This window comes from Microtus pennsylvanicus, chromosome 21 (assembly GCF_037038515.1).
Source record: "Microtus pennsylvanicus isolate mMicPen1 chromosome 21, mMicPen1.hap1, whole genome shotgun sequence".
In the NCBI taxonomy this organism is placed as follows: Eukaryota; Metazoa; Chordata; class Mammalia; order Rodentia; family Cricetidae; genus Microtus; species Microtus pennsylvanicus.
The window spans coordinates 21,965,655-21,981,735 of NC_134599.1; the positions used below are offsets into that span (position 1 = coordinate 21,965,655).

Consider the following 16,081-nt stretch of genomic DNA (forward strand, 5'->3'; position numbering starts at 1 on the left):
GCCCGGCCTTGAACCCAGCCTCCGTCCTTCCCCATCCCCACTGCCACACCTTCACAGTTTAGCATCTTCATCCTGGTCCTCGGGCTGGTACCTAATTGGTTTGTTTTCTACCCAGCATGTTTCTCTTCCACATGAGGCTCAGCCATCATTGCATAGTATGGTTTTTAATATCAACTATAAAATAGGTCAATGCTGTCTACATATTTTATTTGATCCTTGTAACAAGTAACGTGGGTGGGATTCTTACTGTTATTTTTATCCCTGCTTTTAAAAGAGGAAGGCAAGGTGTAGGGAAAGTTAGTGAGTCCCTTCATCTAGCCAGCCGTACAGCCAGGATGAGAAAGGATGTCTGATCCCAAAGACCCCTGTTCTGACCCTCTGGTGACCCTCTCACATTGCCTTCAACTTCACTCTGCTTTACATTGGGGCTCTGGCCTGACCTATTGCTGGTGATGGACTGGTGATAAATATTTTCTTTTCACCTCTGGAGATTTGGATAAAAACCAAGGCCAGATTTACAGCAGTGAACCTCATTGAAATTTTGTACTCCAAAAAAAGACATATGGGAAAGATATTTTTGGTTATCACAACTTGGTGTGGAGTGGGGTAAGGGAGGAATATTCACATCTAGCAAGCAGGGGCCAGAGAAGCTGCTAGAATCCTGTAATGTCCAGAACACCTCCTCAATGAGGAATCACAGGGCCAAAACTGTCAGCAGTGTTGCTGTCAAGAACCCCTGACAACTATTAGCTATGCTACTCACAGCTGAGGTAGGAAGACCCCAAAGTGAGCCCCAGGGTTCTGTTGGCCTGGGTGGACAAGCTCTTGGGGCTGCTTCAGGACCCATCAGGAAGACTGGACTCACAGAAGGATTAGGAAACTTGGCTTGGGACTCCAGCCATGGAGTGATGGCTTCCATAAGCAGGAGCTGGGCGAAGGGGAGCATGTAGCTAGGACATCACCCAATGATTTGAGAGAGAAGGAGTTTGTGGGGCACGCTCTGGAATTCTCACGATCACAAGGTACCACCAGCAGGGGGCAGCACTCTACTAAACTCAGCCTGGGGCTTGATAATCTAATGAGCACCTGCCATAGAGCCAGTCTAGGACTTTGCACTCAGTGAAGGATCAAGGCTCCCAAGTTGACTTCTGGTCCTAGGCACCCACCCCAATTCTGAGCTCTCTGATCTCCACTCTTAGGCTTTTTTGGATAAAGTTCTCGAATCCAGAATTCTCCAAGTGGCACACTTCTAACTCCTGCAGGGTAAGATTGCAGCCCTGAGGCAGGCATATGGCTAATATCTTTCCTCTTTTGCCTCCTCAAAGAGTGTCTGGATTCTCAGTCCTCTCTGTCCTTCTTGCTGTCTTTCTGTAGATCCTGTTTTTTTTTAACAGATAGAGTTCTGGGTAGGTACAAAGTCCAGGGCTGGCTGGCCAGCTGGGTTCTTCAGAGGGAGGTGGGGGTGGGCAAGCTCAGATCTTCATTGCCTGCCACCACGAGTCTGACCTTTGTACAAATGTTTGTTTCAGTTTTGCAGATCACAGGAAAGGGGGAACACAGAACTCAACACACTCAACTGCTTGGTGAGCTCCTGGAGCGTCCTCCTGGGGCTGAGAGCAGCTCTGATTGCCCTCCAAGGGCCTCGCCCAGCCGCACCAGTACCTTCCCTGCCTAGCACAGGTCCTGTTTCCTTCCTGGGACAGGGGCGCTGGTGTCTTGAATCAGGACAAGTAAGCAACTACTCGCCTAAGACCCAATAGGACTTCTCAGTCTTCTCTCTTTTTACCTGCCCTCCCATGAATAGTTACTGCTCAAGGAAATATAATAACTTGATATTTAAATTTTGCTTAGAGAGAAGTAATAGGATAAGTGTTGGAGAATTCAAATAGCAATATTGAAAAGAATTTCAACAGGACTCTGACTTTAAAACAGTTTAGGCCAGTTGGGGTGGGGGGCTCTGGCTATAGGAGACACGAGCAATACTACTTAGGTAGACTCCTTTAAAGGAGAGTTAAGTTTAAAGAGATGGCCACAGTTAGAAGGCAGGCTGTTATCCAGTTTGTACCCTTGGCGCATTTATATGGACAACCAAGATTCCAGCACAATGTGGTAATGATAGTGACTAACAACGACAAGCTGAGTGTCTCCATTGGATGCATGTTGCAAAAGACAAGATTTCCAGGTTGTGCAGCCCCGCTTTGGAAACTAAGTCGGAATGACCTCACATTGTAGATAATCAAGAATTACCGAGCTGATAAGCCTCAATCATTATAAAAGTCCTTTGCACATAACTCCTTTTTCCCACAACCTAGGGACCCAAACAAACAAAAGAGGCAAAGTTGAGAGTCTAAAGTCAATACTCTATACCTTAAGTCAACACTATACCCTTCCAGCTGAACGGCCTGAGAGTCTCTTCCACCCCAGTGGCCAGGTTGCTGCTGGAGTGGGTGCCAAGTCAGTGTCATGAGGAAATAAAAGTCATCTCTGTGGGACTCTTTGGCAAGTCTGGGCCAAAGCCTGGAGGTTGGGAGGGGAAAATAGGGTTAGGACCAAATTGCTTTGTCTGTTGTCAGTAGGAAGCTTGGGGACCACAGGGACTGAAGGAGCAGGTGGTGATAAGACAAGACAACGCAGCTTCCATTTTTGCAAAGCCTCCTTCTGTGGAAAAAGAGCTTTCTACGTTGGCTTAGGCCTGCTGTCTGTCGCCTTCTGGCGCTGTGGCCTATCCAAGCCGGTGGCAGCAAGGAAGCGTTAGGAATGGACCCCCCGGGCAGGCAGAGGGGAAACCAATGTCGAGTGAAGAGGGCCCTCAGATTCTCTTCTCGTGTGACAAAATGCACATGACAGAAAGGATTTCCCCCTGTGACAGGAGAGACAGCAACCTGGATTCCTGAAGGCATACCCATCTTGTTCTTCCACTTAGAAAGCCAGGCTGGACCACAGGACTTGGCCAGGGAAAGTCGGGCCCTGCCTTCTAGTTCTCCATGAGTGTTATAGAAGGCAGCACCTAGAATGCTCACCAAGTGAGGGGCAGGCACGTCCTCTATGGTGGGCCTCCCACTCTCTTCAACCTATGAGTAGAAAGCATGGTCTCTGGGATGGTTTGTGGCAGTGTGCAGGGAGTAGCACATATATATTACTCCATCACGTCACTGATATGATGTATCTGATGGCAGAAACGGATTCACCCGTCCCAGTTCATAGCACTGGGTGCTAAGTACTATGGGACCCCCATCAAGCCTGTGCTGATCTGTCCTGGCCACAGAGAAGGGTAAGGTACCTACATGGAAGGGGGAGGAAGTACCTCTTATGGCGTGTGTCTGGGACAGCCCGATTGCTGGAGATCCGCTCGCTCTCCCGCTGGTTGAAGGCATACAGCTTGTAGGGATCGTCGCCGACGCGCCACTTTTTGGCATTCAGATACCGCCGCTCGTCAAACTGCTCCCACAGGTCATCCCAATCCGCATCGGAAGGCTGTGTGACATGAATAGGAAGTCTGCGTGAGAAGGCTCCCTGCGCACCACTGGCTTCTGTCCATCTGTCAGCAACCAGCCAGAGACTAGGCTTGTTCTGGCAATGCTGAGCTCAAACACGGGGCCAGGGGCAGAATATTAGCAAAAACACCAGCAATAACAATCGCATACAGAACAATGATACCATTGCTCCTGCCATTTATCGAGCACGACATACCAGGTCCTAGGACCGTGGCACCCATGATCCCATAGAATCCCCACACAGTTGTTCAGATTGGCGACTTCACAGGTGAGAATTCAGTCTCACATAAGCACTGTGCCCAAGATCCACACTTAGGAAGTAGCAGGACCCAGGCCAGCATTCTGGTGCGCTGACTCAAGAGACCATCTTCCCAGGATGGCTATAGAACATCCTATATATACAGTGGCGCAGATGAGGTGGACCACAGTGACTATTCTCTAGGTCATCAGTCTACAATGGTGTGTGACCTGCTAGACACCTTGGTCCTTTATTTCTCCAAGTCAGGAACCCACAGCCACTCTTAGGAAGCATCATATAGGAGGACACAGCACTTCAGAATATGGAAGGTGACTTCCATTTTCATAATATCTTCATACTCAAACTCTCTGGGAAGAGTAGGGAAGAAGGGACACAAAAAGGTTAGTGGTCTGGCAAGTGTCAGGCCTTCTGGATCCTTCCAACAAGAGAGGAGAGGGGCTGCCACCCTATCAGAGTCCATGACGCCTGGTTTACCCTACCAACACCAAACCCATAGCCAACAGTTTCTCCAGCCAGCCAGCAGGTCTGAGCATGCTGGCCTAGACCCTAGCAAGCTAGATGTTCGCACTTGGCAGCCACTTCCCAAGAGATGTTACCGTGAGTAGTCTATACCCCCAAACCCCAGACCTTTCAATTCCATCTAAACCACAAATGCACCTCCAGGAAGAACTCCCTGATGCCCCCAAATGGGATGGCTGATGTCCTGGGGCCGGCATTGTTATCAAGCAGAAGCGGCTCATTCATATGATCCTAATAGCTGAGCAAGGATCTCACACTGAACAAATCTTAAGTGAGAAGAAACCGGTTACTCTGTCACAGAATTCTAGCTGTTCTTGCACACCGACACCCAAGTGGGAGGTAAGGGTGGGGCTTGGTGACAGCTGCATAGGCCCCGTGACAGGTAAGAGGGGCTATACCAGCATGCACGCTCATCTCAGGCACTGTGAGATCTTATCTGGTAATTGATCTCTCTATTCCTCTTTGTTATCTCTGTTTGAAACAGCATTTCCCTCTAATAGCATAAAATGAATCTCTGGAAACGGGCGATTTTATCCAATAATTGATTTTATTAGTGTCTTATGATATTGCTGCTCCGGAACATGCTCGGGGAAACGCGGGTGGGTGTGGAAAACCCATAACCTGTGCTGTGCAATGTCACAGCTTGACAGCTGTCACCTCTGGTGGGAACATCACCCCAGGGTAACCCTGACATCCTATCCTCATGGTAAGGGTCGTAGAACTGTCTTCCATTGGCTCACTGCCAACTTAATTCATTACTATTCTCTAAGTAAGCTGTAACCCTCACAGTGCTCTGAGCTAACGGGGAGGGAAGAGGTGACAATAGTACCTGACCTAGAGAGGTCCTGCTCTGTGTACTGGCATAGACAGAAAGACACACACACACAGACACACACACAGATAGACACACACAGATAGACACACACATAGATACACACACAGACACAGACACACACATAGATACACACAGACACAGACACACACAGATAGATACACACACAGATAGACACACACAGAGACACAGACACACACACACAGACACACATAGATACACACACACATAGACACACACATAGACACACACACAGACACACACAGATAGATACACACGCAGATACACACACACAAACACACACACACAGAGACACCTGTACCACACTACAAGGTGAATATAACCACATAGTTTAGTGACAATGTGTTTTCACAGAGGAGTGAAGGAAACAGAGACTAGCTTTTGGAATAAAGGTCCAAAGAGTTAGATCTTAAAGAATAGGTAGGGAATGATTAGAAAAAAAAAAAACAGACAAAAAGTGGTCCATTCATGAGTGTGGGATAGAATAACAGAGCCAATAGTGTGCATGCGTCTACAAGAATTTATAAAATCTGGCTTGATGGCATAGACCTCTGTGATCTATGAGGTTGGCTACACCTGTGTGGGGCCCTAGGTTCAAAACCTAACACTGAAAAAATAAGTCAAGGAAAAAGACTATTTATAGACTATTAAAAAATTGCTTGTGTACTTATGAGGCTGACAAGATCTGTTGTTGGTCATATCTCCAAAGTGATATTTGACCAAATGCCTGGGCACCCCCTCTGGTCTAGTTACATTGGTATAAAATGAAATATCCAGAGGATATACATAAAGGAAGACTCTGGAAAACAGCTGAGTCTTAGAAAGTAGGCCATAGGGGAAAATGATTCTGGCTAAACAAGTGGGATGAAGAAGAGGGAAGAAAACGTCCACAAAATGACTGGTTAGGAAATGATCTTGATAGATCCTGATGTCTGAACTGGGGTCTTGCAGCTCAACAAAGCAGGTGGAGGACCAGGTACCCTTGGCAACAAGAGGCTGGGGACAAGGATGCAACCCACCTCTTGGGCCTTTTGCATCAAGCAGAGGCGTGGAGCCATGAGGGCAGGAGGCCAGAAGTTTCTTGGCCTGGCTCTCTCTACCCACGGGGCAGCTAAGCATCCCTGGTATCTCTGGCAGGCACAGTCTTTGTGGAGAAGGTGCCATGAAGACTCAGCTGGAATTCTGGCCCCAGAATATGGGGACAGCAGCCAGCTGGCAGGATAAATCATTCGAAAAGTCAGTAGGAGGCAGCCTTGGAGGGGATTGTTCCTCTCAGGGCGTTTAGATATCACATGGTGCTCATTCACAGCTTGCTGCGTCGAGACCCTCAAGGAGGACAACTATACTGGGAGCTGATCTTTCCCACAGGGACATCTGGACGTGTTATATAATGGTGAAGGCATTTTCAAAATGGTAACGGTAACATTTGATGTTGCGTATGTGTACATAGATTGTCACAGATTCCTCCCAGGACTGATCTCCATCTGTACAGGGAGGGATCTACTTAGGGAAGCCGGTACATGAGCTCATCACCTTGCAAGGGATGGGTCCACTGACTTAGTCCTACTACAGGAGCTCCCACCTCCGCGGACAGAGACAACAGGAGGGTAAAACATGTCCGAAGAGCCACAATAGGGTCAACAAGGATCTCACAGAGCCTATGGAAAAGCCTCTTCACTGGGACAGTGACTTCCATAATGACTTCCTTCACATTAAATGTGCATTGACACAGATATCCTGTGAAATTTCATTCCTTAGAGTGGTGCTTCCTACATGCCATTTATACTTTATTTTATTTCACCCTTCTTGCTTCAATCTCGCTATTCTCGAGAAGGACAGCTCCCCTTAGAAAAGGACAGTGCAGAGCCTGAGCAGAAAGCCATTGTAAGAGCGGGCTCTCTTCTCACCTAGGCTCTGCTGCCCGGTTATAAATGCTTCCAAAGGTCCCTGTCTCTGGCTTCTCCTCCTTGCTGGAGGCAGGGTGACTAGTACCTGGTGCTGCATGTGTCTTCCGGGTGGCAACTGTACGCAAGGCCTCGGCCTCCGTCCCTTCCTCTGCCCGTGTGTAGTAGGTATGTCCTGTCCTACTTATGTGATATGAGAAGCATATCTCAGCTTTATCTCTACAGCATGCCACACTCTACAGCATTCATATACAGACATGTGTGGTCTACTCCACCATCCTCCAGTCCCCAGGTACCTCTACTTTATCCTTGCGCAAGTTGGCGTTCTCCGGTGTAGCTTTTACCCAAGCCTTGCCTTAGATACTAGATGATGTTTGCTTGCCCAAGTAATGGTATCAATGCCCAGTTGCCCATAGTTGCTACTTCTTTTAGATTTATCTTACATATGTAAATCTTTTGCCTGCATGCATGTGTGTGTGTGTGTTACATGTATGACAAGTGAGGTCAGAAGAGGGCATCAGATCCCCTGGTTACAGAAGGTTGTGAGCTACCATGTGGGTACTGGGAATCAAGCCTGATTTTCTGCAAGAGCAGCCAGTGGACTTACTCACTCTTGCCACCTCCCAATTTGCTGATTCTTGAATGCATTCTTGTATGAGACAAGGCTCCCCTGAGAAATAGAACCTCTCTCTCCCTCTCTCTCTCCCCGTCTTTCTCCCTCTCTCTATGGGAGTGAGGATAAAGGGACCAGGGAAACAGACTCATGTTAAGGAAAAAGCTCACTCACTTACGACTTGCAACCTAAGGCCAACGGCAGTCTTTGCCAGCCGAATTCCTTCTTTCTGGGAGAGAGGGAGAGGCCAGTCTTCATCTCCTCAAGCCTTCAACTGACTGGATGAAGTCCAGCCGCACTTTGGAGTAGATTCTGTTTTACTCACAGCCCACCGATTTCAACGTTACTGTCATTTAAAACCACCCTTGCAGAAACATCCAGGATAGTGTTTGACCACATACCCGGACCCTGTGGTTTTCACGGCACCTCTATCACAGCCTCAGAGGGAAGGGTTGTGTGGAGAATAGGCAATGCAGATCCTTACAGATTTGAAATCCAATAGTCCCAGTTTTCAAATGAGGAAAATGAGATATGGGGAGGACAAATGGTGTGCTCGAGTTGGTAGAAGGGGTATGTTCTCTAAGCCTGGACTAACCCCCATGTCTCAGTAGACACGGTTTCTAAGCCAGCTGTAGGTGACTGGAGCCCCACCTGCTCACACCCAGGCTGTTTACAGGACCACAGCTCTGACCAGTGTTCCCACCCTCAGCCCAGCACTGTTTCCCATTCACTGTGTGTTGCTCCAGCACCACAGCAGGCCAGGGGCTTCCTGGGAACCCTTCCTGCCAACCAATAAGCTACCACCACCCCGTGCATCTGATGGGTTCTCTACAAGGAAAGTCTTTAACTCCCAACGAGGGCGAGACTAGGGAACATGCAGGAGGCTGCTGTAAATAGAACTGGGGTGGTGGAATACTGAACAAGGGGGAAATGTGAGGTTGCCTCGAAGTTAAAGATCTCTGGGAAGTTAAACCTTGGCTCCCAGAAGATGGAAGACTAAAGCCCATTCTGATGTAATTAAGCCTAAGAAGGGGATGGAGGAGCAAGGATGGGCGGTGCACTTGACTTTCAGGAAATGGGGAAATGCTTATCCTGACTGGGAGAGAGCGTCTGCCTTTCAGACCCTGAGATGCCAACAAGGATCAGTGAAAAAAACGAAAGAAAAAGAAAAATCACCACATCACCACACACACACACACACACACACACACAGAGAGAGAGAGAGAGAGAGAGAGAGAGAGAGAGAGAGAGAGAGAGAGAGAGAATTGCTACTTTACATGAAAGCAGCAGAAACTATTGGCACAGTGAAATCCTCCAAGGACTCCAGATACTGGAGTCATCCCATAGAGGAGAACACTGTGCAGGCTCAAAAATAGATAAAATTGGGGAGAAAAAAAAGACAAATGAAACAAATGGCCAAATAGATCCCCAAAATACCAAACAGAACTTTCGAGCACTGAAAGGTACAGCCGGTGAAGTCAGAACCACACAGGACAATGAGCCATGCTGGTGGCTTGCCAAGCGCTTTTGCTCCAATAGTAATAAAATAATGATTTATTTCACTTTTGAGGTAGGTGGGACAGTTATACAGTCTCCATTTTATAAACAAGAATACAGAGATTATAGGGTTCAAACAGCTAAGACTCTCAGCACGTACGTATGTACGTGTGTGGTGTGTGTGTGTGTGTGTGTGTGTGCAGTGTGTGTGGTGTGTGTGTGTGTGTATGTGGTGTGTGTGTGTGTGTGTTCAGTGTGTGGTATGTGTGTGTGGTGTGTGTGTGATGTGTGTGTTGTGTTATGCGCGTGTGTTGCAATGGGTTTGAACCTAGTGCCTCTGGTCCTCATCTATTCTTTCAACACTGGTGTCTCTTCCATATCACTGGATGTGCTATTCAAACATTGGCGTTTCTCCCCCTACCTGTCAGTCAGTCCTTCATAAAAATATGAAAGGATTTACTCATTCCTATGCTCTCATCCAGCCAGCAGAAAGTGACCTTGCTTTTGCAAGGATGGCCAGCAGAGGAAAGGGGCACAGCATCCCATGCCTTCCACGCCACTGATGTGACTCCTAACACAGGGAAAGGTCCTGGGAGGAAACCTCTATGGGGGACGCACTCACGCCAATGGATAAGCTCCAATCAAGTAGAAGCCAGCCAGCCTGGCTCACCTAACAAAGGGAGGAGCCGGATCATGCTCTCCCCTTAGCCAAGGGACAGCACATCAATTACAGATTATTAGATCAGATCTCCATTTTCATATTTCCTCCATGTATTATCACCTCTTCTTCTCACTGGAATTCTGTCTTGGGAGTTATTTAATTGATGTGCAGAAATCTAAATTTAATTTATTATGATCTAACTCACTTTAGAAGCCAAATTACCCTGTGCCGGAGAAGGATCAAGTCAATATCCCACTTGGCTTTCTATTTATCTTCCACAGGGTTTTCTCTCTCCTCTTTAGTATTCATTTTATCTCAGGTGCTGGCCATAAATTTAAATTTTCCTTAAAATTAGGCAATTGCTCCTTCAATGTTAGAGTTTAATGGTTAATTTTAATTATAGGAGCATCACCCCGTAAAGAGCTGATAGACAGAGTGGACATATAATAGAGGAGAAAGGGCCATTCCTCAGACCAAATGAGGTAGCCTATGATTCAACAGGGTGAGTTTACCCTCACCCCTACACCACCCGCTCTGGTTGCTTTAATCACCTCCCCCCTCACCATCACAAGACCAGCTACTTTTTGACCACACAGGTGCTGCAAGTTTCGAACCTGTGCGCTCATCATGGGAGGTAAGCTAACTGGGATGCTGAGTCTGGACCCCTCTCCATCACTGGCTTCTTCACTTGGTGGTAGGTCCTATTGAATCACTGGCAAAAGCAATCTCTTTCCTCTCCCCTGCCCACGGTTGCCCCCAATCTACGGGCTCTCTGCCCACATTTCAACTGCATACCACATGGGAATACAAGGTTGAGGGACGCTTCCAGCTTCCAGGATGTAGAAAACTTCCAGTAATTATCATAATTGCCTGAAAACCTCCAAATGTGAAATATAATATGATTAGCTGAATGGATAGAAGCCCAGGCTTTGTTTTTGGAATGGGATGTGTGTGGGGGGGAGACTCACACAGTGTGGACCCTACATGGAGTTTAATTTGCTTACTAATTAGCATGACTGCAGGGTGCCAGCAAAGTCAAGTCAATATGATGGCAAAGAGGAAAGGTCCCTGGCACATGCCACCGCGTGCGACGGCAAATGCCGATGGATCCGCTCCCTGTTCTCCAAGGGGCATAAATGCCACCACCAGAAGCTAAACCCAAAGATTCCTGATAGAACCAGACATTGCTAGATGGGTGTCACCTGACGAAGGGATGCTTTCCAACTGGTGATAGATGTCAGACAGAGAGTTGACTCTGCTCCCGGTGTCCAGCATCCTCTGGGACTCCTCTTTCTGTATAGAGACTGATGTAGTAAGTTGTCTACTGGGACTTGGAAAGACCCTGCATCAGGAGGGTTGGTCTGTCCAGGACAGGAGGTTGCTACTGGAGATGAGGGTTTACTGGGGTAAGGAACCAGCACCCAGGAGAGATGAAGAAGGGACTGGATGCGGGGGAAGAGCAGGAAGTGGCCTGGAAGAATAGATGCAGAAGAGTGGATGCAGAGACCCATTGTTTGCTGGGAACACGGGTGTAAGGTCACCACATGAGAAAGGAGAAGGTTCTGGAAGGCTGATGTTGTGATTTCCTTTCAGCAGAGATGTGAGAGAAGAGGAGGGCAGATTCCCCCAGGATGGCAACAAAGCCAGAGGAGCCTTCTGGGGCCTGAGTCTCCTACTCAGAAGTCAATCAAGCCTTTTGAAAATTGCTTCTAGAACGATAAAAAGAAAGCCGAGAATTCGAGTTCCCGGTGAGAAAAGAGCTCTCCCTTCAAAACCAAGCTTCTCTCCCCTCCCTGGCTGGCTGCAGAGATCCAGCAGGTACCCTCAGGCATCGTCAGAAAGCTCCTCGGCTGCTCGAAGAAATAGCTTGTGGGGCCAAGCAATTTTCCAGGGGCCCTGGTGAACCAGAGTCTCTGGTAGAGGTCACGAATGAGCAGAACTAGGGTCACTGGGAGCAGAAACGTGAGCCAGTGGTACGTGTGAGGGGGGTCTTGCCACTGCTGCACACCTGCCAAGTTACGTGGCATTAAACCTCCTTTTGGGTGAACTGAAACAGGCACACGGGCTGACATCAATGGAAGAAAAGAAAAGGGGTCAAGAAAGCCAAAAACAGTAGAAAGGTGCAGAGTAAGAGCTGTGCCCTCTTGGTCATTGTAACACAATTTTTCTGGTCAGGAATGCAGACCGGGTGTTAATACCAGGGGAGGACAAGATGGCAAACGGGGATGCACAGCCCAGGAATGGAGCTTGGCTTCCCTTAGCACCTACGCTCTAGGTCCAGGCTCCCCCGAACACGCTTCTCCTTCAGCTTCCCAGGTAACTACTTTCTCTCTCCATCCCAAGGGCCAAACTCATCTCCCCCCGACCCTGCTTTACAGGACCAAATCAGATCTCAGATGTGAGGGAAGATAGGAAAAGCTGCTTGGTAAGGCACAATGCATATGTAACATACGTGCAGTTGTCAACATGGCTGTGGTTACTGCCATTTCTCCTGGAACCTGAACGCTGATGGGGAGAAGGAAAATGCAATTTGCATTCAGTCAATTTATGTTTAGCTTCTTCTTTCTTTCCTGGGCCAGAAATGGGGTCTGTGACAGCATCCACAAGAGACTGGAGGCTTCACCTCACTGTCCAGCTGTCGGGGAATGGCCGTTAGTAATGGGAGTTCTTCCCTGGGCTCAATGCTCTACCCCAGACTTGGGTTTGAGCACAGTGCCATGCAAATGATAAGACAAGAGACTATTTAAAGAAACTAATATATGAGGTTATTATCAGCTCAGAAGACTGAGGACTGAGCTTTGTACTGACTCTTTTTATGTACACAGTGGATTTAAAAAAATGCTGAGGCTGTGCTGGATAACTGTGAGGAGAGACGGGTACAAGAGAAAAAGGCTGGGCATGCTGGGGACCCTGAGTTTGCTGAAGGTCAAGGGACCCAGACTAGGGGCTATATGCTTGCATTCTGACCCCCTTTATTCCAGTTGACTGGTTAGCCCATGGGGCCATGTTGGGGCCTCCTGAACTTTGCTACAGTCGTGCTCACCAAGGTGACTGACAAGGTTTGCCATTCCCCAAGTTTCCTTCTATTGTAAGGCAAAGTTTGTGTGTGTGTGGGTGGGTGGGTGGGTGTGTGGGTGTGAGCGCGCACGCGCAGGCATGTTACTGAGAACTGAATCCCAAGTGTCACATATGCTAGGTAAAAGCTGGACTACAAAGCTACACTCTCGACAACAGTTTTGTTATCTTGCTCCAGTGTGTGTGCATACATGTGTGTACATGTGTGTGCAGGTGTGTATGTTTTTTCTTTAAACTAAATTGCCCAGGCTGGTTCTGCACTCACTCTGTAGCCCAGGCTGGCCTTAAACTTTCCATCCTTCTGCCTCAGTCTTTCAGGTCCCTGGGGTTACAGGCCTTCATCCACACACCCAGCAGGATTGCTCTAGTGGGAGAAATCAAGGTGAGAAGTTATGGGAAGCCAAACAAAAGGACTGGGTCACAAGTTCTATCCTGGGTGGGATCACCCGCAAGCCAGCAAATCCTTACCTAGTATTTTTATGAATGCTTGGTTCTACTTAAACACGTCACTCCTTCGAATATCAGAATAAACCTGGGCAGGTACTTTATCTCATTTTAATAAAGAGGCCACTGAGTACTCTGGGGTGAAAATGACTTGGCAGAGGCCACATAAGCAAGTCAGGGCACTGGGTCTAACCACAGGTATGTGTGTAGAATCCATGGCCACTCTTGTCCAGGACCTATCAAGGTCAGTGTCACTCATTAAAAGAGGCATCTTTGACCAGCACCTGGGTAGGAATAGAACAGTAAAAAGAAGGCAGAGAGAGGAGACGCTGGGTAGAAGCTCAGCTTTGCCAAGACTATGCTAGAGACACCTTCCCTCAGCACTGGGCAAAGACACCCCCCCAAAAAAAACACAGCTAGAAAGAGAATTTCAGAGTTAAGTGTTCCCTGAGCCCTGTCACCCATTCCCCAAAGGTGACATTAGCAGAAAGCCTCCAGCTCTCAGCTAAGCAGAATTTGTCCCCGCTCTCCGTGCCTTCGTGACAGAGGATAGATCTCCTGAGATACCGCGTGCAGCAAGGGCTTAGAGCCTAGTGCATTTTTCTCTCAGCTCCGTAAATAAGGTGACATCCAGATGCCCTCTGGCTCCCTCAAAACTAGGTCAGCCACTGCAAGTGGAGGTGTGGGCTGCAGCGAATGACTTTGAAGCGACTTCATCTCCTGGGTCTCCGGGAGGGCCGCTGGCCGTCTTTTCATAGAAGGGGCTCTTTTTATGTCAAACGTGGACCCACAGTTCCCAGACAGCCCACTGCTGAGACCGGAGGGGGTGGGATGCCTGTCTCAGGCAAGGGCAAATTTAGTGCTGTGAATGATACCCAAAGTGATAGTGGCAGTCTAAGCTGAAACACTGGGAGACATCCTCATAAGCCTGTCCCCAACACTGAGCGTCTCCCCGGCACGCCAAGCCTCTTCCACAGTGTCTCCTATGAACTGTCAAAGGAGGATTTATGACACACAGCTTACCTAAACAACACTCTCAGGGCCATCTCCCTCACCTTGGGAAGCACCAATAGTTTCTCCCAAAATGGCATGCTTGTCACCATCCATCCTTGTCCGAAGCCCCTGTGGCACAGTCCCCTGCAGTGGTAGGGATGCCGTAGGCGAGAGGGACATTGAAATGGACTCCCCAGGATGTCTATTCAGTGGTTGTCTCTCTGTTTCCTGGAATGAGACCCATCACCCAGGACAGCGCACTGTGGAGGGCAGATGGGCTGTTTAGATGCTTTGGGAAGAGAGCAACGACTTCACCAGGGAAGATCTGATGCATGCTCCACTTTAGAAAAAGAATTCACTATCACTGCAAGGTTTCTTTAAGCAATCCCTTTCTTTAGTCCATTACAATCAGATTCCGGAGACAAAGAGTCTGCATCCCCCAAACAGTTTCTCCTCAGCTGTATCCAGGGAAATGAGAGGCCCTCACCTCTCTGTCCACCTCACCCCGGACTCAGAGCAGCAGAAAGGCAGAGTTCTGTGAATCACCTCCACGCAATGGGACAGACCTGTCCTTCCTAATACTTTGTTCTCCCACAGGACTGACTAGGGTGTCTCAGCTGACATCTCTCCCTCTCAAGGGACAGAAGTTGAGCTCAATGAGATGCACCAAAGCCTCAAATTTGCCAATATTGCTAGGCATGGTTCTTTTCCTTCTCCCCAGGACCAGTCTTTCTCTTATCATTCCCCCCAAAACCCCAGGTCTACTGGAGTGTGGGCATCCTTCTTGAAACTGGTCTCTGTCCCTGATCTACACAATGCTGGCTATGCTCCCCGACACCTACCCCCGGCCTGGCAATTTCCAGCACTGGCCAAGGGTCTCTCCCAGCACATTAAACATTAAGGCTTTCCAGGCAGACGAGGAGGTTGTGTTTTCTCATTGCCTCTGAAATCAAGGTGGCGGTGAATAGAAGTGGCGGGAGGGCGTGGCACGTACAGAAAGTAGGTCATTAGTGGTAAAGACTACAATTTTCGGTTGGTTGTTAATGCTCTGTTTATATGGATTTCTTCAAATGTGACATTTTAATGGCATCATAATTGTGTGATTACAGTGCAGTCGACACCACGTGGAGAGGGAGGGTGACAGGGACTCCAGAGAGCTGCTGGGGAAGGCAGCTCCCTCCATGGTTGGCTGGGGGTACCCAGTCAGTAATTCTCAGAGCAGGATGCTTGACAAGCTTGAAAATTGGTTCCCCAAGGGCCCTCTGCTAAACAAGAGGCACTGGCTCCCAGGAAGTCTTCCTATGGCTTAGCTTGGGGACAACGCCAGTGCTCCAGGCTGCAGGCACCATGGGATGTGCCAACAACAACTGCCCTGGACGTCCCCTCATTCACTCATTCACCGTCCATGCCTTTGCCTATTTTTTAAAAGCTTATAATACGCTTGGAAGGAAGGAAAAGACCTGTGGGTTCAAAAGTAAAAGAACAAGTGAAGAGAGGGTCCTGTTAATGAAATGGAACTCACATTAACTGAACACCTACTGGGTGCCCAGCACTAAGCTGGGGTCATCCCTCTTCCTTGGCCTCTAAGCAGCATTCACTCTCCAGGGGAAGCCCCTTTGTCGATGTTCCAGGCTCCTGACTCCCAGGATCCCGCTCTTGGCTCCTCCTCCTTCTCTGACCTTTCATTCACCCTCTTTGCTGATCACTTCCGTTCCTAGGTTTCCATCATAACTGTGACTCCCATAAGTGAATGATCCCAACAAACCAGA

At 48.4% G+C, this 16,081-nt stretch overlaps 1 protein-coding gene across 1 annotated transcript in view; it reads right to left on the minus strand.

The window, feature by feature from the left end:
• The window catches only part of Galnt14 (polypeptide N-acetylgalactosaminyltransferase 14), a 221,467-nt gene that overhangs the window by 79,727 nt on the left and 125,659 nt on the right, over window positions 1-16,081 (minus strand). Inside the window, exon 2 of the mRNA XM_075955468.1 lies at window positions 3,305-3,474. Within this exon, the coding sequence (XP_075811583.1) occupies window positions 3,305-3,474 (170 nt within the window). The remainder of the gene's footprint in view (window positions 1-3,304; window positions 3,475-16,081) is intronic.